The sequence below is a fragment of the Eubalaena glacialis genome, chromosome 6 (genome assembly GCF_028564815.1).
Source record: "Eubalaena glacialis isolate mEubGla1 chromosome 6, mEubGla1.1.hap2.+ XY, whole genome shotgun sequence".
Taxonomy (NCBI): domain Eukaryota; kingdom Metazoa; phylum Chordata; class Mammalia; order Artiodactyla; family Balaenidae; genus Eubalaena; species Eubalaena glacialis.
In genome coordinates, this window is record NC_083721.1 from 113,632,186 (window position 1) to 113,657,534 (window position 25,349).

Consider the following 25,349-nt stretch of genomic DNA (forward strand, 5'->3'; position numbering starts at 1 on the left):
ATACCTAACCATGAGAAACTCAAAACTTTACCACTAAGATCAGGAACAAAGTAAGGATGTTCCCTCTCACCATTGCTTTTCAACATCATAATAAAAGTCCTAGCTAATGCCATAGGACAAGAAAAGGAAATAGAACTAATAAATGATTACAACAAAGTTGCCGGATACAAGGTTAACACACAAGAGTTCATTGCTTTCCCATATACCAGCAATGAACAAGTGGAATTTAAATTAAAAATACAATTAACATTAGCACGCCCCCCCAAATTAAATACTTTGGTATAAATCTAACAAAATATGTACAAGATCTATATGAGAACCCAATCACTCCTAAGCACTTCTACCTCTACCACCCGGTTCCTTACGCAGTCTCCTTTCCTGATTACTACCATAGATTTCTAGCTGGTCTCTGCTTCTACATTTAATGGTCTCTTTTCTCCTCACTGTAGCCACGGTAATCCTGAAATCAGATTGTGTCTCTCTCTCCTTTGTTCAAAACTCCACCTCACTATGAGTAAAGCCAACATTTTCACAATGGCCTCAAAGGTCCTGGTGTTCTGGTTCCCAACAACCTCTCTGACCTCATCTTCTACCACACACTCCATGCTTACTCTGCTGTAACCATGTGGCTTCCTTGCTGTTCCTTAAACAAGGTCCCATCCCAGGAACTCTGTACTGCTATTTACTCTTTCCCCAAATACCCAAAAGGGTCAGCACTTACTTCCTCCATGTCTAATATCATCTAATAGGAACACCATCTCCATCTCTGAATACCTTATCTAAAACAGTAACAGTCCTAACCACACATTCCACAACACTCTTCTCTTCTATTTATTTTTTCAGTGCATTTAAATGGGTCCAACACCCGACTTATTTTGTATTTATCTGTGTTCTGTCTGTCCCACCCCTCCCCCATCTCTGCCCTCACCAACTGTAACATTAAACAGAGGTTTTGTCCATTTTGTTCACTGGCACCTAGAACTGTGCCTGGCACATGTGGGTACTCAGATATTTGTTGAATGAATTAAAATATATAAGCTCATCTACCACTATTGATCTCGTATATGAAATAAAAACCTGTCAATATAAAAACCATTCCTGATAATTCCTATGCTAATACATTAATCTGTTAAGTAACTGCAGGTAGAATACTCAATTCAATTTATCCATTACAAATTTTTTTTTCAACTTTTTAGGTGTAGCATATCAAACAAGAACTTTATTGATAACCCCACTTTTTTCTTTTGCAGATACCCAGGATTACCGGTGATTATTTACATTACAATTATTCAAGTAAGCAAGTAAAAAAAAAAAAAAAAAAATCACAAACTGCCAGAAAATTAACTCCTCTTCCTCAAAAAAAAACAGAGAACAAAAAATGGTTTAGAGCATGCGCTGGCAAACTTCCTACAAAGGGCTAGATAGTATAAACTTTAAGCTTGGTGGGACACATACATATAGTTCCTGTTGTTTATTATAACCCTTTAATAATGTAAAAATCATTCTTAGTTCCTAAACATACAAAAACAGGCTACAGGCTGGATTTGACCCACAGGTAATAGTCTGCCAACCCTGGTTCAGAGAAATGCCCTGAATGCTTAGTCTGGTGTTTTATAGCATCCAAGATACATGCCTATATATACCTAAGAAAAGCATAAAAAAAGGACAATTATGAATACAGCATGTTGGAGAGGTAAATAGTTCTCAGATTTTTCCTGAGTTGTAATAGCTGTATTTTATGTCTGAAAAACATATTAGAATAAATATTTTTAAAAGTATTTCAGAGCAAACTAGTAAGTGACTTCTAGATAATCCTTCTACTATTAAATACCCTTCATAAATTAATGGTTGACCCTATGACATTTACAATATCTTTAAAAAAATAAGAAACATCAAAAACAGTACCTCATACAGAAACATATGCTTATAGGCTTCTCAGATAAATTTTTTACAATGAAATCTGCAAGTTTTAGAATTTTTACCTGCCACAATATTCCCAGAACGTGCCACAACCTTGAATCCATCGGCTACTTTGTCTACACTATCTCCATGGGTAAGCAAAACAATTTCTTCCTTCTGAAGGCCCCTAATAAAAAATAAAACAATAGACAAATAGCTTAATTATTAGACATGATTAATGGATTCTTTTTTTTTCTAGCTTTATTGAGATATAATAACATATATAACATTATGTAAGTTTAAGGTGTACAATGTGAGGATTTCATATACATATATATTGTGAAATGATTACTACAGTAAAAGTTAGTTAACATATCCACCACCTCACACAGTTACCATTTTTTGTGTGTGGTGAGAGCATTTAAGATCCACTCTCTTAGTGACTTTCAAATATACAATACGGTGTTGTTAACTGTAGTCATCATGCTGTACGTAAGATTCCTAGACCTTATTCATCTTATAATTGGTAGTTTTTTGCTTTAGAAATACTAGCTTCTTCTGTGTGTAAATCAAGAAAAGAGAGAAAGTATGTAACAGTGCAACACTGCTAGAATTTAAACTTATTCTGTCCATTATAAAGCAAATAACAATAATAAATTTCAAAAAAAAAAGACAATCCATAAAAATTGAAAACTGAAACAATATATAAAGTTGTTATTTTTTTAAACTTTTTATTTTATGTTGGAGTATAGTTGATTAACAATGTTGAGTTAGTTTCAGGTGTACAACAAAGTGATTCAGTTATACATATACATGTACCTATTCTTTTTCAAATTATTTTCCCAATTAGGTTGTTACATAATATTGAACAGAGTTCCCTGTACTATGCAGTAGGTCCTTGTTGGTTATCCATTTTAAATACAGCAGCGTGTACATGTCAGTCCCACACTCCCTGACTCTCCCCACCCCCAGCCCGTCCCCCCCCCGCCCCGTAACTGTAAGTTCGTTCTCTAAGTCTGTGAGTAAAAAATAAATAAATAAAGTTGGTAATATAACGCCCCCCCCAGCACACACACACAATTTCAAGAGGCTATAAGATAATAATTTCAAAATTATATCTCTATTGGAATTTATCTTAAGGACAGAAGCAATTAATGGCATGGATTAAAACAGATGTAAGTAACATTTATCAAATGCAATTGTGTGGACTTTCTTTGGACCCTGATGCAAACAAATCAACCATAAAAAGATATTTTTTACATTATGAAAAAATCTGAACAAGGACTCGGTATTAAATAATATTAGGAAATAAAAAGTTTTAAATAAAGCAAGAAGATAAAGTACTTTAAAAGCAAAAGGATGTTTTGCAGTTGTTATTATTGTCATCACTATTACTTAGGATTAGTGTAGGTTGTAACTGAGTGCCAGGATTTTAGAACTATAAAGACAGAAAAACTTTAAATGTTAACCAGATCTTTACATTTAAAGCCTCCTGTAGTATCACCTTCTACCAGCAAGATTCCTGAAGTAGTTCTCAAGAGTAGTCACTTGAGATACAGATCAATGTAAGCAACACCTCTCCATTATGAAGTAGAACAGGCACTGGATTTCAAAAATGTATTTTGGCAATGAGCAGCTTCAGTTTATAAAATTATTTTGAGCAACTCTGGCTTTTTTTATTAATATCCCTTTGAAAACAAGAATCTTTGAATATAGATACACTTATTTTTGTTCTTTCTAGTATTAAAGAAAAGCCAGCCACAGCCAGTTCTGTGTAAAAACTGGGAAATCTCCATTTCAGATAAAAGTTCTTAACTTGAATTTTAAAATTTCTGATCTGTCCAATTTGGAGAACACTATTCATTAAGAATTAATTTAGGCACAACTCAATGGAGGCTGTAAGAATATGTTAATAAACAAAACAAATCTATAAAAATAATTAGCACAGTTACAAGAAATGATAATAAAAACAACATGTGCATATTAATTGACATCAGCCAGTGTTCTACAGATTGAATGCAGTTAGGGAGAAATGTGATTTTTAAATAAAAATGAAATTTAGTTCAAAAAAAAGTAAGTGAGTAACTCTATCAATAGTCCACCTAAATGGGCTATATCCAAAACATGGGAAAACCCCAAAAAAGAAAGCAAGTGACTAAAACTTAAGTTTTCTGGTCTTTCAGGAAGCTAAATGAAAACTCAGCCAGTTTTTTTAGTAAGGAAGAAGATAAATGATTCTAGAAAGCCAATGAACAGCTCATTCACCAATCTTCAAACACATTAGAGCTACTGTACCTAATCTATTATCACCTAGCAATAAAATCAATGAATACATTCACTGTATTAAAGACAGTACACCAAGTATAGTTATGCTCAGATACAGTAGAGAAAGTGAGGAAGAGGGAAATAAAACACATATTTAGTAATGAGTCCAGCAATGGGTAGCTTGCTAAGTACCCAGAGCAAGAACATGGTAGAGGAAGAGGTAGTATACAAACGCAGGACAGTTTAAGACGTTATCCATTTGCCACGTCTGTCATACTAATGTTTAGAATCACACTCTACTAAAAGAGTGAAAAGGGAAAACTACAAATGTTGGCATCACAATATGCTGTCCCAAAGAGGGGTTCAAGACTGCACAGGTGCTTTTAAATTATGTCATTAAGTGCTTTTCTTATCCCTAATTAGCATCACTGCGACCTGCTGCTGTCTTGACACTCAATTGGAAGACAAATATGACAATTAACACCTTTGGCCACTACTGTGGCCTTAATTTTGTCTAAGAATTACAGAATCTCCAATTTTGAAGAATAACATACCCAGCTGTAAGTTAGTTAATCTACTAACATTCTTATTGATCTAAAAATATCTTTAATACCTGAATAACGAGCATGTGTTATCCACACTAATACTGAAGACTCCATCTTCTCTAACACTTTTTTTGTGCACAGTACCTCCAAATACCTTATTCATCATCTGTTCAAAGAGAAAATAAATTGATGTTAATGTAAATCAAAAGAAAATTACTCAATTTCTTACATTAATAATTTACGTTTCTTATTTTTAGGATAGCTGTTATGTTTGTGCCCAAAAAATAAAGGAAGTCTGATAACTGTAGATAACTTGGTGTTATTATATATAATAGTAAAGTTCTTAAAAGGCATAGTTATAAAACAAAACTAGATTAATAAATATTAACCTCAGGTCAAATTCCTAAACACTGGCAAATTTTCCATTTAGTGTACTTTAATTCATCTGTTAAAAATAGGGATTTCTTTAACACTTATATCTATTTAATTTTAAAGCATTTTAAAAGGCACTTTGAGCTTAGAAAGTACCTAGTTGGTATTAAAACCAGGCAGATATAAATTCCTCCAAACTGTTTAATCTTTGGCCCCAAAGGAATAGTCTAAAAGTCTGCAGAAGGCTGTGCTGTGGAGATGGGATAAGCAATAAAATCTGGTCTTTCAATTAAATTTATTTGTTCAAATCCCATACACCTACAGACTTTTATTTTAAGTGGTCTCTACATTCTGACCCTTCTTGTGTCAATCTTCTTATTTATCACTTACATATGTCCAAACACCCCCAACACCAAACAGATACACACAAGATTTTTAGGAACATTAAATCTGCATCGATAAAATCATTACAACCCATCTTGGTATGTCTGTTCCACAACAGGTGTCATAAGATATCTGCCACAACAATATGTGATGCAGGTTGACCCAGTCCCCAACAGAAAAGCAGGCAGAGGGCTAAATAAATGTTCATTCTTGTGATGCACAATGGCATATTCTTCAAAACCATCAGCAAATGCTGCCCCCTACATTCTCCTCTCAGACATTCACAATTAACCTTCCTGCAATAAAGGTTTGGGTTAAGTCCAGCAATTAAAAAAAACCCTGCTAACCCTTGTTTAACCCAGTATTTCCCGAACTAAAGACTCATAAGTAAAACACTTTCTGCAGCATCTTAACCAACACAGTTTAGGAAACACTGCTGCAGTCTAATCAGTCCCATTGCCTCCAGTCTTGCCTATCTTCCAGCCTATATTCCAGAGATCTACGAATGTCAGCTACTAAAATATAAATATGATTGTGTTAGTCCATTATTAAATTCTTAATGGCTCTCTATCATCTACATCTGGGTTGGTAAATTTTTCCTGTAAAGGGCCAAAGAGTAAGTATTTTAGCCTTTGCAGGCCCTACTGTCTCTGGAGCAACTGTTCAGCTCTTGTCGTCGTTAACACAAAAGCATCCACAGACAATACTTAAAGGACTGGATGTGGCGGTGTTCCAATAAACTTTATTTATGGGCACTGAAATTTGAATTTCACTTAATTTTCACATGTCACAAAATGTAATTTTTTTAAAAATGGTTTTCAACTCCAACCATAAAAACCATTTTAAAATCATAAAAACCATTCTTAGCTTGCAGGTCATACAAAAACAGGCAGTGGGCCAGCTTTGGCAGCAGGCTGTAGTTTGCTGGCCTCTTGTCTACAGCATAAAGTCCAAGTCCCTTATATGGAACACAGACTTTCCAATACATTGCCGCCGTCTAATTTCACCTCTCATCTTCTCTGTCATTCTCTTCAGGTCTCTTCACAGTCCCAGGGGCCTAACAAGGTATGTGGCCCAGAGCAGTCAGTCATTCAAATTTGCTGAATGAAAAATGAATGTTTTCCTCTACACCACTCAATGAACCCTGTGCACCTCTGCCTCCTCTAATTTGCAGTTCTTAATTAGAAGACAGCTGAATGATCAAGATAACCAAAGCTGTAGGAACTCTACACAATTTAAAAGTACACAAAGTCTAAATTAAAGGCTTTTACAAAGCCAAAGGCTTGAAGTAAAATTTAAAGCTATCTCATCTGTTCAGAAGGCTTTCATGCTTATTCTTGATTCCTGACTATGTATGCTACTTAAGGGTGAAAATACAAGGAGTTGAAAGACTAGTTAAGTGTGTGTGTGGGAGAAGGGAATAACTTTATGTAGAGTAAAACACTTTACTTTGTTAAAATTTTGTTTTAATATTCTATTTTGACTTAAGGAAATGGTTTTCAGTATGGATTCCTGATAACCTCGAGGTCCTTAATGCCTCAAAAAAACCCCTGTAAGTCTACTAGGTCTACCACGCTAATTGGGTCAGCTTCCCTCTTATCTGTCTTATATGCCAAGGTTTTAAAATAAATCTTAATTTGGGAGGGGGAAACGGAAGGAAATTCCACCAATAAAAACAATTTGACAAAACCTGTGGGAGTGTATAGAGAAGCCAAATGCTTGTAATAAAGATGTTTCTTTAAAAAAAAATGAAATTATAGTGAAGAGAGAAGTCACAATCTAGAAGGTATATGCAATATATATGATTGGCAGAAGTTTAGTATCCAGCATATATAAAAACAATCTAAAAAATTCAACAGAAAAATGTGCAAAAATCACAAATAAGCTTTTACAGCAAAGCAGACACTAATGACTAATGGCAAATAAACACATGAATCTCAAAATAAGGAAAATGACCATTAAGACTACAACATGATGTCATTTAACACCTCTTCAGCTGGGCAAATTCAGGAAAAAAAAAAAAAAAAGCTAACCTTGTCAAGGCCTGGCAGTGATATAGAGCAGAAGGCATTTTTATATACTTATGTACTGCTCTGGGAATGTACTCTGGGGGCAAGTATCATTTCCTAGTGAAGCTGAGACTCGGCATTTCAATTAATGATTAGCCTAGAGAAAAGTCTGTGTATGTACAATACCAGATGAAGAGTCCAAAAATATTCATGGCAGTATCTGTAATAGCAAAAACCTGGGAAAAGACCAGCGATACTAACAGTGGAATGTATAATTAATTTGTGCTACATTCAAACAATAAACTCAGTAGTGAAAATAAAATTAATTAATCTCAAAACCAAAAATGAAAATACACGAAGTATGATTTCACTTATATTAAGGTCAACAGGCAAAACTAAGTAAAATATTATTTAGAAATACAATATGTATAAAGCTACAAAGAAAAGAAAGGGAATGAATAACATTTCAGGAAAGTGTTACCTCTTGCAGGAAGAGAGAAGAATGTAGAATGGAAAAAAGCATAAAGAGTTTTAAAAGTTCTACTAATATTCTATTTCTTATGCTGAGTGGGGCATAAACGGTAATAGAGGTAAAGGGAGCAAGGAGCAGGACAGACTTTTTTCTTCCAAAGCAAAGAACTGCCAGGAAGCAATCAGAAAGACTCTTGACAAGAGTTAATGGCAAAAGATGGTACAGAAGACATTGAAATAACTAAAATTTCAGGATGCCATGGAGGGGGCAAAGGTATATACCAGAGTGAGACCTTTGGTGCTAAAATTACTCAACTAAGAGTCACTAAGAAGTGGTAGTCCTTTACAAACAGCATATTAGCTACATGGTATTATTTATTTATTTATCAATATTTTATATAAAGACAATTTCTGCCCAAAGGACCAAGATCAGCCTATTCCCTTATACTACTATGAAAGTACAGATGACAAAGGCAAAAGTTTTTATGCATTTAACATAAGCAGGCCGGGCTCTGGCTACCATAGACCCCTACTGAATGACAGAAAAATGTGGTCTTACAATTATAAGGGGGTACTGACATAATGGAGAAACAGTCAGCCGCTATCATTTAAATTAAGGGAGCATTTTCCAGACCTATTTCACTCTAAGTGGGTGCCAAAAAAATATCTTGTGAGACTCTTCCTTACAAAATGTTATAATGTCTCTCAATACACTAAAAACCATTTAATTACAGGCTGTGCTGGACTTCCCTGGCTGTCCAGTGGTTAAGACTCTACACTTCCAATGCAAGGGGGGCAGGTTCGATCCCTGGTCGGGGAACTAAGATCCTACATGCTGTGTGGTATGGCCAAAAATTTCTTTTTTTTAAATTGTAATTATTAGTTGTGCTTTATGATTAATATTGACTACTCAGGCAAGGAAGATCAATAAATTATGTAAATACATTACATCATGGGGCAAAGACATATTTAAAAAAAAAAGTCAGCCAATTTCCAATGTTAAATCTGATCAGGAAACAGGCTCTTATGAGAAAACGTATTAGAATAGTAGGTGGGAAAATCTAAAAATAAGCTATTATCCAAGTCAAATTTATAATCACCAGTTGACTTTTCGGAGCATATTACAGGGGAAAAAGAACCTTTACTATAAAATTCTTGTTGCCTAGATAAGAAAATATCCATTATTATAGATTTTGTATTTTATATATTTACAGTCAGCATTTCCTCCACATCAGTGGAAAACCATAACAATCAATTAACAAGAAGCAAAATCTGGTAAAGCTGTTTTGCAGACCAGTGATTTCTAATAGTCTGCCCTTGTATCAAGAGTAGGAATAATAAAAATATTCACATTCTTACGTGAACATTGATTTATGTTTCCTTCCTTTACTGAAAGCTCCAGAGACAGCTATTAGAAAATATATTGGTCTGTTCACTTTCTAACTTTTGAATAGCTTCCCTTTGTGCATTATTCATATCAATACACAAGTTTCAACCAGGCTGTTTAAAAAAAGACAATTCACTGTTCTGCTCACTACTAAAATGAGGAGGATCCCAAAATGGCACCAACACCGGTGTCCTCATGGTAGAATAAGCTCCCAAAAATAGCTGCCTCCAGGGTCTATGTCCCCAGGGTGAGCTCCAATTGCCTCCTGCCTCTCCAGGAGACTCTCCAAGATCAGCAGGTGGGTCTGACCCAGGCTCCTTTAAATTTAAACCCAGGCTTCTGCCCTGAGCCTTGGAGCGTGTAAGATTTTGTGTGCGCCCTCTAAGAGTGGAATCTGTATTTCCCACAACCCTCTGTCTCTCCCAAAAGTAAGCCCCACTGGCCTTGAAAGCCAAATGTTCTGGGGGTTCATTTTCCTGGTGCAGGACCCCTAGGCTGGGGAGCCCAATATGGGGCTCTGACCTTGGGGGAAACCTCTGCAATTGTAATTATTCTCCCATTTGTGGGACACCCATGCAGGGCTATGTGTTTTGACTGTAACTCTGACCCTCCTACCCATCTCATTGTGGTTCCTTCTTTACATCTTTAGCTGTAGAAGACCTCTTCTGCTAGATTCTCATCAATAGTTGCTCTGTAAATAGTCATAATTTTGGTGTGCCCATGAGAGGAGGTGAACTCAGGGTTTTCCTATTCCACCATCTTGGCCACTCCCCTACATATATTTAATTAACATTACAGTGAAGACACCTGGCAGACACCATCTTAACAAAATAATCAAAATGAACATCACTTATCATGATATTAATTGACATCATGTGCCTCCTAATGAGATGCTCTGAGAAGAGCACAGCATTACTGCTGTGGTATTCCTGCCAAAAATACATAACCTGAATCTAACAATGAGTAAACATCAAACAAACCAAGATTGAGGACTACTCTACAAGGTAACTGGAATGTACTTTTTTCTTAATTGCCAAGGCCATGAAACAGAAGGAAAGATTGAGGAATGATTCCAAACTAAAGTAATGTAAAGCGACATGACAACCTAATACAACACATGGTCCTAGACTGGATTCATGAATTATAAGAGACATTAATGAGACCAACAGTGAAATGTGAATGGAGTCTGTGGATCAGATGCTAACATTGAGTCAATGTTAACTTCCTGATTTTGATAATTGTACTCTGGTTATGTAGGACAGAATTCTAGTACTTAGGATACAACAAGTAACAGAACACCTTGTTTGCAAATTACTCTCAAAATGGTTTAAAATGTCATAATTGGGGAACTGAGTAAAAGTATACAGGAGCTCTGTGAACTACGTCTGCAACTTTTATGTGTATTTAAATGTCTAAGTTTTTTTTTTTAATGGACAGTGTTTTGTTGTAAGCAGTAATATAGCTGCTTTTCTGAAAATCCCCACTGAAGTCAGTTCTGCCATACTAGTGTAGCAACTCATAAACAGTTGTAATATGAACAAATTATCTCATATAACTAAATATCCCACTTACTCTAAAGATAGAAAATACTAATACAGTAGGAGTCACAAGCAGAATAAATTAACTCTTAAGGCAAATTCATAGATGTATATACCTGCATGCCATAGCAAATTCCAAGAACAGGCTTGCCAATAGTGAATATTGCTGGATCAAACCAGGGAGCATCTTCTGCATACACGGAATTAGGTCCTCCAGAGATGATAATAGCACTGTGGATTTAAGGAAGAGAGTAATGAAGAATCTCTAACTGCTAATTTTTATACAAGGTCTATGCCCTCTCTTGCTTGTACCACTGAGGGAGACTCGATACAGATTCAGAGATTTTGTTATGTTTTCAGTATGCTATAGCAGATCCAGATTCCATCAGCCTATTAACAGCCTCTTACACAGCTTAATTTTTTTTTTTTTTTTTTTGGCCGCAGCATGCGGGATCTTCGTTCCCTGACCAGGGATTGAACACGTGCCCCCTGCAGTGGAAGCGCAGAGTCTTAACCACTGGACCACCAGGGAAGTCCTCTACACAGCTTACTTATTTTTACTCTACTTTATTGCAATACATGGAAGTTTATCAATTCAACAAACACTTGTTAATAAGTACAAACTTCCAAATATATAAAACCAATGTTTCAATCTATGAAGGTTAGCCTGTATTTGTTTTGTTTCCTCATCAATGGAGGAAGTAAATGAGAATTCTAAAGTGAGATGGTGAAAATACAGGTCTCCTGAGAGGTCAGGAGTGAAGCAGGTCACATTAGGACAAGTGAAGGTATTATGAAGGCCCTGGATTATGCAGGGCAAAATACTCTATAATAAAGAATGGCAGAAAATGTGAAGAATTACGTAACTTTGCCTGTTTAAAACCTGTCCAATAGTCCCAACAATTTTACCTGAGACCTAGGAATAAGAGCTAACACGACCTGCCTCACATGCCCTGCTCTCAGAACCGTGGTCAGTATTATCACTTAACTACATTACAATTTATAGAGCATTCCATCAGTTAACTTGGGAATAGAACTATTCATGTAAAGAAAGCTGAAAATTGAGGCCTATATTCCTCACCTGGCCTCTAATACAGCTAACTTTGGTCCTCAGCATTCAATCAAAGACTTTTAGAACACTTTAATGTTATGATTTTTACATAAAAATTCAGATTTCTAGATTGTCTTTAGGAAAAACAAGGGAAAAAATCTGCTAATACTGGACTTTCACCCTTACATAGCCACAAATAACTGGAATCACAGAGAGACTTGCACCTTCAGACTACTCATGCTCTCCAGTTTACACAATACAGGCATACTTATGCCCTTTAATCAATTTAAGGTATCCTCAAACTCATTTTAAGTTTGAGTTTGCAGGAATCCTAATTTATCTATATTTCTAAAGGAAAATGCATTCCAACATATAACCAAAATCTACTTACAAACAAAACTGGATTACAATTCACCTTATAATTAGTGGCTGCCTGCCATGTAAAAACATATAAACTAAAATGCTAGACTTATAATACATCCAGAAAAATAATATAAGTCAAATTCATAAAAATTACTCAACAAGCTAATGTATTTTTTTAAAATATATAACAATAATTTAAGTGAGCACAAAAGCCCTACTCTTAAAACCTTGTATTGGTAACATGAATTTTGGTATACATTATGTCTGTCAGCTTATCTCTTGCAAAAGAGACTGAAGATAATCTACTCAGATGATAAATGTGACATCTTTAAGATAACAATTTTAAAGGGGAATGGGGCTAGCCCTAAGGGTAGATATGTAACCTAGCCTCTTAAAAATGCAGAAGCTAAAACTCTCTAAAACATACTTAATAATCAAAATCTCTAGAATTTCAGTATTTAGTTTGTATTTAGTTTTATAAAGGACAACCACCATGCAACTGCGCAGCATCCCTCATTAATCTGCTAAACAACTCAAGGCTATAAAGATTCTTAATACTATTAAAAAGAAAAGGCAATGGACTTAGTCAAGGATAAAACTCAAGCTGCACTTAAGCCAATTATGAAAATTCTTATCTCAGTAAGTCTTGAGAAGAGCTAATCACTCATTCTGAGTTTTCTATTTCTACCCTATTATTTTGAAACAACTTGCAATTACAAGGCCCACGAAGTCCTAAGGCATTCCAGATACCAATTTTATGTATCAAGCAAATCAAGTTTCTAAAAACAGGTAGGTTAAGATGTCTCTCAAGTCATAAACCTAAAATTTATTCTAGAAAAAGGGTGGTCAAATAACTATCTCAGCAAAGAGGACTATAGTAATGAAAGCCACAGTGCTATAGTTCCTATTCTTCTACAGAGAAAAGAAGCTATAGGCATAAGCAGGACCTAGAAACTGTTTATGATCAGGTAATCAGGTGACAAGAAAAACAATCAGACTTCTATTGCCAATATTGGTTACCCTATTCCAAAACATGTGGTCAATTAGTTTGCTGGGGATTTTTGTGTTTGTTTTGGGTTGGGAGAATGATGGAACTTGGATCTGACAGAGAGCCATTCAGATTTCTTGCGGTTTTTGATTCCCTTAAAACTGGTTCTCACTGGCAAATCAAGACAGTTGAATTAGATAAACTTCTTACTCCAAAATTCTACAGTTTAAAAGAGATACCTGTTTTTAATCTACATCCTAAAACTAGAACAGAGTTAAATGTAAACCTGCCTTTTCTGATTTGCAATTCACTCTATTTCAAAAACAAGAAACAAAGGATAATGTATACTCACCTGTGAAGTTTTTAAAAGTTAACCATTTGTCTAATGGAAAAACATTGTGTTTTTAAGAAAAATTAAACACATTATATTTTGGAAGAAATACAGCATTAAGGCTTAAGAGCTAATTAAGGATATAAACTGCAGTTGCTTGCTTCTGAATAACACTCAATAAAAAAAAAACATTAATTCCAAGAGAAAAGACACAGCATTAACCAGAAATAGTTGTTAAAGGAAGAAGTTACAAGTTGGATGTCATTTTGACTAGTTTTAAGAGTACAAACTATGGAATTAGCCCTTAAATTAGAAGTCTGCATAATTTAGAAACTAGTTTCGTGGAATAGGAAGCAAAAGAGACTCATTGTACACAGAACTCTCTAATTTAGGTATTCTAGCCATTATACATATATATTCCTTTGATCAAATGCTCTGGGATGAATGAATGAATGAATGACCATAATAGCCAAATCTAAGTCTGATCCAGAAATCCTATGAAACATAAGATGTTCAAATGATAAATTCTTAAAACTATGCAAATAAAATTAATGTAATCTTTTCCTTTAATTTAAATTCCTTTTAATTCCCAGGGAAATGGGAAATTTCTTGTAAAACCATTCCATGTCTTATTTTCATTAAGTAATTCAGTGCCCAAACAAATTAATAATAAAATATCTTACAATCTAAGCCCAGCCTCCTCAGAAAAACGTAAGTTAAAAGTCTACCGGAATCCTTGCTCTTTTACGGCAAATGCTGGTGTTTCCAAGGGGAAGATTTCAGACTGCACAAACAGTTCCCTCACTCTCCGGTCTATGACTTTCCCATACTGAGCACCCGCATCCAGAATGACAACAGCTCCTTCATAGTGGTGGTGGCCATCCTTAAGGTCTCCTCCGGCATTCTCCAGCTGCAAATATTAACACAAATGTCTTCTTAATTATGAAAATTAGAGCTACTTTTAAAAACTGTGGTCACTGTCAGCTCCAAAAACACACAGAAACTGTTAACTTAGGATTTTGAGTTGCCAATTCAAAACACTTCTTTTCTTTAAGAAAAGATTTTTATAGATATCCATACACAGGCATAAATAAAAGTTACCATCTACTGACTACATGATATAGTCACTTTATGTTTAATGCATCTTATGCACATTATCCAATACTAGGGTAAGCATACAGTCCAGCTGTGCCAAAATACAGTACTGGTTTATGCCATGCCTGTTATACTGGCATTATTATTAATAGTGCCTCCTTCGAATCTCAAAAGCATCCCAGTTTGGGCAATAAATTATATGATCACCCTATCTAATTGTCACAGCATTCCTACGAGGGACATACTGATGAGGAACTGAAAGTTTCCTGCCAGAGTATATAAGCATACCCAAATTCACTTTATTAGGATTTTTTGTATTACCTGAGGAAAAAATATATATGCATCTGACTCATAACACTAAAAGTTTTAAAATGTTTTTTAATCTTATCTCTGACAAGTCTACATTGAAAACACTTTTCTGGAGAGCAATTTGGCAAAACATAAAATTTTAACCATATGTGCTGAAATATTTATCTGGAGTGTGCTAAAATATTTACCTGGAACTGGCTTCAAAATAATGCAAGGGTAGGTGGGTAAGGATGAAACAAGATTGACTATAGGTACTGAAACCGCTGAAGTTGGGTGATACATATATTGTGTTCACTTTAGTCTCGATTCTTTTTTTTTTTTTTTTTTTTTCTTCATTTTAACAGTTTTTAATGAAAGTTGTATACAAGATTACTTCATTCCTGCATCTTCTCAATTGTTTCTTCCTTATATTTGCCCTTTTCTTTTCCTACTTGGCGAGATTTGGCTTTACGTTCGAGGATCTTTTTGTGGTCTTTGTCCAGTTTTAGTCTGGTGATAACCACCTTGCTGGGGTGAATGCCCACATGGACAGTTGTGCCATTAGCCTTCTCCCGCTGCACTCGTTCAATGTAGATGACATACTTCTTCCTGTAAACCTGGACTACTTTGCCAATTTGCTGCCCTTTGTAGTGCCCTCGTACAACCTGAACTTCATCATCCTTCCGGATGGGCATGGATCGGACATTGTACTTCTGTCTCAGCTCTTTAGAAAGAGGGGAAGACATAATCTTCCTGCGAATGTGGGAAGGCGCATTGAAATGCCTTTTCCGGTTCTTGCTTCGGTCAGAGGTCACAAAGGGATTGAACTTCATTTCGGCCGCTAGCGATCCAGCGATGGCCACAAAAGGGAAGAGAGCCACACACCTAGTCTCGATTCTGTTTTTGTATATTTTACATAAGGAAAAGCTTTAAAATGTGTATGTACCCTGTAAATCCACTTGGAGGAAGCATATACAATATGATCCCATTTTAAAACATTTTGTATAAAAGTGCAAGTGTATGTACATGTATGAAAAAGAATGTATAGACAGATATACACCAAAATATTAACAGAGGCAGTATCTGAGTACTAATGGAACCATAGTAGATGATTTAAAATTTTTCTTTATGCTCTTCAGTATGTTCAAATATTTACAATAGATATATTTTTGTAGTTTTTCCCCCTCCAGTTGTAAAATTTGCACCCTAAAAAAAAACTTAAGCCAGCCCCTTAGGCATCTGTGTAACACTTCCATCCCTCTTCCCTCTCCATTTAAGTGAATAAATACATGCAGACTGTTACTTCCCTGGTGGTCCAGAGGTTAAGACTCCACGCTCCCAATGCAGGGGGCCCAGGTTCCACCCCTGGTCAGGGAACTAGATACCGCCTGCCACAACTAAGAGCCTGCATGCCACAACCAAAAGATCCCGCAGGCTGCAACTAAAGATTCCTCACACCACAACAAAAATCCCACGTGCCACAACTAAAACCCGGTGTAGCCAAATAAATAAATACATAAATATTTTTTAAAAAAATAAATAAAAACAAATGCAGGCTTCACAACACCACTAACACTTCTTCACTGCAGTAATGAAAAAAGCAACAATCATAAGCATCTACAGAGGAGGATGTGTGAGAGGAACCCAACCATAGGCCAGAAGGAATTCCTCAGATCACAAAATGAAGGTTTTAATCATAAGAATACCAAGCAATGTAGAATAATCAGATCACAGAAAACAGAAGTTTATAGAATATATTAATGCAAGAAATGCTAAAACTTTCTCCTTTCACACCTTTACCCTTAGTCTTAGTATACGTATAATATATACACACATTTCCCTTTAAGGAATTTATCTAAAAATTTTTAAATTTATTTTTTGTAAAGAATAAAGTACTTTTTAAAGACCACTATGTTATTGTGTAAATGTCTCAGATTTAGGTCCATTATCACCTTCACAATTTTCACCAAATCCAAGTACAACCTGTTTTCTCATATTACAGGCAGAGTTCTCATTTTGCATGATTCTGATACGCAAGAATTTCATGCCATGCTTTATACCAGGGTTTAGTTAACTACAAACAGTCCCCAATATCATGGCTCCAATTTCAGTTAACATACATTAACATATAATAATTACATAAAGTACAAACTTTGCTCCTCAGTCCACAAATCATCACATATATAAGATGAACATCATAATCAGTAGCCAATCATGTCCCTTCTCTAAAAGTCTACTGGTGATTAGTCACTGCACAACAAACAGCCGAGAGTGCAATTGTGCTGCCTTCTTGTTGGCCAATGATAAATCCACATGCCATTTTACACATATGGATAATCAACAAAGATGAAAATGCAGCAAAGAAATTAAAAGTGATATGCTGGAAGTGAATTTCGAATCCAGTGTAAATGGAATTATAGAAGAAATAGCTGGCCGTGGCAAGGCTGACACTGCTGCAGTATAAGCCCCTCTAGATGTGCAGTCAGAGGAACTTAGTGAAGGCAACTTATCAACATCAATGAGTGGTTGTGATAAAACAGATAACAATGTCCCAGAGGAAGTCACTCTGAGAAAATATTTCAATTTAAAGAAACTCTTGGAAATATTTCATGATATTCAAAGTGCAAAGGATAAAATGTTGAAAGCCATCAGAGCACAGAAAAGATGTGAAGGGAAGTACTGTGTAAAAAACTTATAAAGAGTAGTTTAAAAAGAAATAAAACACAATTCTCAATGTTTCTAAAGTTTTAAGTTATACTAAATAGTAGTTTCACTACTTCCCTATTCTTTAAAATTAACAGTAAGAATTAATATTTCAACAAAAAATTTTAAAACGTCACAAACCCATCATTATTTTCCTACTGATTATATGATTGCTTTGCATGGTTTCAGCTTGCAAGTCCATTTTTACGATCATTTTACTATCACACAGTGAGGACTGTCTATTTCCTTAAATCAACCATTTTTTTCTTAAATGAATTAGTTTTAAAAGAAAGCTTTATACTGTTTTCTTAGCACGTTTTAAAACTGTTTAATCAAATGACATCAGAGATCACTGAGGAAACACTGAATCCTTGCCTCACTTCTTTCTACCTCAGCTATCAACTTGACTATCAAGCAAAAAGCTTCAACAACTCAGGCAAAAGCAAAAAGGTCACCAGTAGTAAAAGCAAAAGTTTCTTTCCCTGAAAACCTTGAATCTATTTACTCTTACTTCACACAGAGTTATAAAGTTTGATCATTAGGCTTCCAAACCTTCAAGGGATTAGAAAGAGCACCTTAAAGAGAAAAACAGCTCATTAGTCACATCAGTAGTCGAGACAAATGAAATTCAACATCACAAGACAGAAAAACCTATTATATCTATTTATAAAATTGATTTAAAACTAAAGACGAAGGCTACCCCTCTCAGGTGACCTGAAGTCATCATAATAAAGTAAGTAATGTTCATATCTTTTATGATAGCAAGAATGTTAAGTAAAAACTAAACCATATTCAGCACCCTATTTAAGAATAAGGCAAAAGAATCTTGCAGATTCTATAAAGATGGAAATGGCATCATTTTTGGATCTTCCTGAATCTCCTCATATCACTGACCACTGGATAGCAAAACCAGAACCCAAGACATATATCATATAACTAAATGACAAGTTATTCCTCCAAGAAACCCAAAATACAAGCTGGTGGGAATGAACTACCAGAGCCACAATCCCTGGTGTTACAGCATCTGTGTCGCAAGCAACCAGGACTCATTAAAGAAAACCGGAGAATTCCACAATGGCCAACAGGGGGTAGCTAAAAGGCACAGGGGCCAATTGAAGAACAGTAGCTGCACTGGGAGGAGGTGTGGCCACTCCAATGGAGCAGAGGCAGCAAGCGAACCTAAGGTAAAGCCTAAAGGGTGGAATGGGTTTAATTCCCCTGAACCTTTGAAACTGACAGGCCAGGACTCCCTTCTGGGTCAGGGCTCACAATAAGGAGCAACTGCTGGGATCAGAATCAAAATTAATAGGATAAGCCTGAACCAAGATGGCGGAGTAGAAGGACGTGCTCTCACTACCTCTTGTGAGAACACCAGAATCACAACTAGCTGCTGGACAATCATTGACAGGAAGACACTGGAACTCACCAAAAAAGATACCCCACATCCAAAGACAAAGGAGAAGCCACAGTGAGACGGTAGGAGGGGCGCAATCACAGCAAAATCAGATCCCATAACTGCTGGGTGGGTGACTCACAGACTGCAGAACACTTAGAGCACAGAAGTCCACCCACTGGAGTGATGGTTCTGAGCCCCACGTCAGTCTTCCCAACCTGGGGGGTCCGGCAACGGGAGGAGGAATTCCTAGAGAATCAGACTTTTAAGGCTAGTGGGATTTGACTGCAGGACTTTGACAGGACTGGGGAAACAGAGACTCCACTCTTGGAGGGCACACACAAAGTAGTGTGTGCATTGGGACCCAGGGGAAGGAGCAGTGATCCCAGGGGAGACTGAACCAGACCTACCTTCTAGTGTTGGAGGGTCTCCTGCAGAGGCGGGGAGTGGCTGTGGCTCACCATGGGGACAAGGACACTGGCAGCAGAAGTTCTGGAAAGTACTCCTTGGCATGAGCCCTCCCAGAGTCTGCCATTAGCCCCACCAAAGAGCCCAGGTAGGCTCCAGTGTTGGGTTGCCTCAGGCCAAACAACCAACAGGGAGGGAACCCAGCCCTACCCATCAGCAGTCAAACGGATTACAGTTTTACTGAGCTCTGCCCACCAGAGCAAACCTCAGCTCTACCCACCACCAGTCCCTCCCATCGCAAAAGCCTCTTATATAGCCTCATCCACCAGAGGGCAGACAGCAGAACCAAGAAAAATGACAATCCTGCAGCCTGTGGAACAAAAACCATATTCACAGAAAGACAGACAAGATGAAAAGGCAGAGAGCTATGTACCAGATGAAGGGACAAGATAAAACCCCAGAAAAACAACTAAATGAAGTGGAGATAGGCAACCTTCCAGAAAAAGAATTCAGAATAATGATAGTGAAGATGATCCAAGACCTCAGAAAAACAATGCAGACAAAGATCGAGAGGATGCAAGAAATGTTTAACAAAGACCTAGAAGAATTAAAGAACAAACAAACAGAGAAGAACAATACAATAAGTGAAATGAAAACTACACTAGAAGGAATCAATAGAATAACTGAGGCAGAAGAACGGATAAGTGGCCTGGAAGACAGAATGGTGGAATTCACTGCTGCGGAACAGAATAAAGAAAAAAGAATGAAAACAAATGAAGACAGCCTAAGAGACCTCTGGGACAACATTAAACGCAACAACATTCGCATTATAGGGGTCCCAGAAGGAGAAGAGAGAGAGAAAGGACCCGAGAAAACATTTGAAGAGATTATAGTCGAAAACTTCCCTAACATGGGAAAGGAAATAGCCACCCAAGCCCAGGAAGCGCAGAGAGTCCCATACAGGATAAACCCAAAGAGAAAAACGCCGAGACACATAGTAATCAAATTGGCAAAAAACAAACACAAAGAAAAATTACTGAAATCAGCAAAGGAAAAACGACAAATAACATACAAGGGAACTCCCATAAGGTTAACAGCTGATTTCTCAGCAGAAACTCTACAAGCCAGAAGAGAGTGGCATGATATACTTAAAGTGATGAAAGGGAAGAACCTACAACCAAAATTACTCTACCCGGCAGGGATCTCATTCAGATTCGATGGAGAAATCAAAAGCTTTACAGACGAGCAAAAACTAAGAGAATTCAGCACCACGAAACCAGCTCTACAACAAATGCTAAAGGAACTTCTCTAAGTGGGAAACACAAGAGAAGAAAAGGACCTACAAAAACAAACCCAAAACAATTAAGAAAATGGTCATAGGAACATAACATATCGATAATTGCCTTAAACGTGAATGGATTAAATGCTCCAACCAAAAGACACAGGCTTGATGAATGGATACAAAAACAAGACCCCAGGCTTCCCTGGTGGTGCAGTGGTTGAGAGTCTGCCTCTCAATGCAGAGGACACGGGTTCGAGCCCTGGTCTGGGAAGATCCCACATGCCGCGGAGCGGCTGGGCCTGTGAGCCACAATTACTGAGCCTGCGCGTCTGGAGCCTGTGCTCTGCAGCAAGAGAGGCCGCGATAGTGAGAGGCCCGCGCACCGCGATGAAGAGTGGCCCCCGCTTGCCGCAACTAGAGAAAGCCCTCGCACAGAAACGAAGACCCAACACAGCCATAAATAAATAAATAAGTAAAGCATGACACAAATTAGGCAATGTGAATACCATCAAGCTTATATCATCATTAAAATAAATAAATAAATAAATAATGATCACAACATCTTAACATTTAAAAAAAAAAAAGTTGATAACCATCAATTACAGCAGCAAATGGGCGCAAAAAAACCCAAAACCCATATATATGCTGTCTACAAGAGACCCACTTCAGACCTAGGGACACATACAGACTGAAGGTGAGGGGATGGAAAAAGATATTCCATGCAAAAGGAAATCAAAAGAAAGCTGGAGTAGCAATATTCCTATCACATAAAATAGACTTTAAAATAAAGAATGTTACAAGAGACAAGGAAGGACACTACATAATGATCAAGGGATCAATCCAAGAAGAAGATATAACAATTATAAATATATATGCACCCAACATAGGAGGACCTCAATACATAAGGCAACTGCTGACAGCTGTAAAAGAGGAAATCGACAGTAACACAATAATAGTGGGGGACTTTAACACCTCACTTACACCAATGGACATATCATCCAAACAGAAAATTAATAAGGAAACACAAGCTTTAAATGACACAATAAGCCAGATAGATTTAATTGATATTTATAAGACATTCCATCCAAAAACAGCAGATTATACTTTCTTCTCAAGTGCGCACGGAACATTCTCCAGGATAGATCACATCTTGGGTCACAAATCAAGCCTCAGTAAATTTAAGAAAACTGAAATCATATCAAGCATCTTTTCTGACAACAACGCTATGAGATTAGAAATGAATTACAGGGGAAAAAACGTAAAAAACACAAACACATGAAGGCTAAACACTACTTTACCAAATAACCAAGAGATCACTGAAGAAATCAAAGAGGAAATCAAAAAATACCTAGAGACAAATGACAATGAAAACACGACAATCCAAAACCTATGGGATGCAGCAAAAGCAGTTCTAAGAGGGAAGTTTATAGCTATACAAGCCTACCTCAAGAAACAAGAAAAATCTCAAATAAACAATCTAACCTTACACCTAAAGGAACTAGAGAAAGAAGAGCAAACAAAACCCAAAGTTAGCAGAAGGAAAGAAATCATAAAGATCAGAGCAGAAATAAATGAAATAGAAACAAACAATAGCAAAGATCAATAAAACTAAAAGCTGGTTCTTTGAGAAGATAAACGAAATTGACAAACCATTAGCCAGACTCATCAAGAAAAAGAGAGGAATCAAATCAATAAAATTAGAAATGAAAAAGGAGAAGCTACAACAGACACTGCAGAAATACAAAGCATCCTAAGAGACTACTACAAGCAACTCTATGCCAATAAAATGGACAACCTGGAAGAAATGGACAAATTCTTAGAAAGGTATAACCTTCCAAGACCAAACCAGGAAGAAATAGAAAATATGAACAGACCAATCACAAGTAATGAAATTGAAACTGTGATTAAAAATCTTCCAACAAACAAAAGTCCAGGACCAGATGGCTTCACAGGTGAACCCTATCAAACATTTAGAGAAGAGCTAACACCCATCCTCCTCAAACTCTTCCAAAAAACTGTGGAGGAAGGAACACTCCCAAACTCATTCTATGAGGCCACCACCACCCTGATAGCAAAACGAGACAAAGATACTAGAAAAAAAGAAAATTACAGACCAATATCACTGATGAATATACATGCAAAAATCCTCAACAAAATCCTAGCAGACAGAATCCAACAACACATCAAAAGGATCATACACCATGATCAACTGGGATTTATCCCAGGGATGCAAGGATTCTTCAATATACGCAAAACAATCAATGTGATACACCTTATTAATGAATTGAAGAATAAAAACCATATGATCATCTCAATAGATGCAGAAAAAGCTTCTGACAAAATTCAACACCCATTTACAATAAAAACTCTCCAGAAAGTGGGCATAGAGGGAACCTACCTCAACATAATAAAGGCCATATACGACAAACCCACAGCAAACATCATTCTCAATGGTGAAAAACTGAAAGCATTTCCTCTAAGATCAGGAACAAGATAAGGATGTCCAATCTCACCGCTATTATTCAACATAGTTTTGGAAGTCCTAGCCTTGGCAATCAGAGAAGAAAAAGAAATAAAAGGAATACAAATTGGAAAAGAAGAAGTAAAACTGTCACTGTTTGCAGATGACATGATACTGTACATAGAGAATCCTAAAGATGTCACCAGAAAAACGACTAGAGCTAATCAATGAATTTGGTAAAGTTGCAGGATACAAAATTAATGCACAGAAATCTCTTGCATTCCTATACACTAAAGATGAAAAATCTGAAAGAGAAATTAAGGAAATACTCCCATTTACCACTGCAACAAAAATAATAAAATACCTAGGAATAAACCTACCTAGGGAGAAAAAAAGATCTGTATGCAGAAAACTATAAGACACTGATGAAAGAAATTAAAGATGATATCAACAGATGGAGAGATATACCATGTTCTTGGATTGGAAGAATCAACATTGTGAAAATGACTATAGTACCCAAAGCAATCTACCGATTCAATGCAATCCCTATCAAATTACCAATGGCATTTTTTACAAAACTAGAACAAAAAATCTTAAAATTTGTATGGAGACACAAAAGATCCTGAATAGCCAAAGCAGTCTTGAGGGAAAAAAAACGGAGCTGGAGGAATCAGACTCCCTGACTTCAGACTATACTACAAAGCTACGGTAATAAGACAATACAGTACTGGCACAAAAACAGAAACATAATCAATGGAACTAGATAGAAAGCCCAGAGGTAAATCCATGCACCTATGGTCAACTAATCTATGACAAAGGAGGCAAGGGTATACAATGGAGAAAAGACAGTCTCTTCAATAAGTGGTGCTGGGAAAACAGGACTGCTACATGTAAAAGAATGAAATTAGAACACTCCCTAACACCATACACAAAAATAATCTCAAAATGGATTAGAGACCTAAATGTAAGACTGGACACTATAAAACTCTTACAGGAAAACATAGGAAGAACACTCTTTGACATAAATCACAGCAAGATCTTTTTTGATCCACCTCCTAGAGTAATGGAAATAAAAACAAAAATAAACAAATGGGACCTAATGAAACTTAAAAGCTTTAGCACAGCAAAGGAAACCATAAACAAGACGAAAAGACAACCCTCAGAATGGGAGAAAATATTTGCAAACAAACCAACAGACAAAGGATTAATCTCCAAAATATATAAACAGTTCATACAGCTCAATATTAAAAAAAAAAAACCCAATCCAAAAATGGGCAGAAGACCTAAATAGACATTTCTCCAAAGAAGACATACAGATGGCCAAGAAGCACATGAAAAGCTGCTCAACATCACTAATTATTAAAGAAATGCAAATCAAAACTACAATGAGGTGTCACCTCACACCAGTTAGAATGGGCTTCATCAGAAAATCTACAAACAACAAATGCTGGAGGGGGTGTGGAGAAAAGGGAACCCTCTTGCACTGTTGGTGGGATACAGCCACTATGGAGAACAGTATGGAGGTTCCTTAAAAAACTAAAAATAGAATTACCATATGATCCAGTAATCCCACTACTGGGCATATACCCAGAGAAAACCATAATTCAAAAAGACACATGCACCCCAATGTTCATTGCAGCACTATTTACAATAGCCAGGTCATGGAAGCAACCTAAATGTCCATCAACAGATGAATGGATAAAGAAGTTGTGGTACATATATACAATGGAATATTACTCAGACATAATAAGGAATGAAATTGGGTCATTTGTTGAGACGTGGATGGATCTAGAGACTGTCATACAGAGTGAAGTAAGTCAGAAAGAGAAAAACATCGTATATTAACGCATGTATGTGGAACCTAGAAAAATGGTATAGATGAACCAGTTTGCAGGGCAGAAATTGAGACACACATGTAGAGAACAAATGTATGGACACCAAGGGGGGAAAGCTGTGGGGGGGTTGGGGTGGTGGTGTGATGAATTGGGCGATTGGGATTGACATGTGTACACTGATGTGTATAAAATTGATGACTAATAAGAACCTGCTGTATAAAAAAATAAATAAAATAAATTTCAAAAATTAAAAAAAAAAAGATAAGGAAAACAGAAGGGCC

General features: G+C 36.5%; 2 protein-coding genes across 4 annotated transcripts in view; both read right to left on the reverse strand.

Moving 5' to 3' along the window:
• GMPS (guanine monophosphate synthase) overlaps positions 1-25,349 on the reverse strand; it is a 94,075-nt gene that overhangs the window by 41,184 nt on the left and 27,542 nt on the right. For all 3 annotated transcript variants that reach the window (XM_061193521.1, XM_061193520.1, XM_061193522.1), the window contains exons 2-5: positions 14,332-14,513; positions 10,987-11,101; positions 4,778-4,875; positions 1,983-2,086 (exon numbers count right to left, since the gene is read on the reverse strand). In XM_061193521.1, coding sequence (XP_061049504.1) covers positions 1,983-2,086; positions 4,778-4,875; positions 10,987-11,101; positions 14,332-14,513 — 499 coding nt within the window. The remainder of the gene's footprint in view (positions 1-1,982; positions 2,087-4,777; positions 4,876-10,986; positions 11,102-14,331; positions 14,514-25,349) is intronic.
• LOC133093595 (large ribosomal subunit protein uL24-like) lies at positions 15,346-15,866 on the reverse strand. The gene has a single exon (XM_061193518.1). The coding sequence runs from the start codon at positions 15,817-15,819 to the stop codon at positions 15,382-15,384; it is 438 nt and encodes a 145-aa protein (XP_061049501.1). The 5' UTR covers positions 15,820-15,866; the 3' UTR covers positions 15,346-15,381.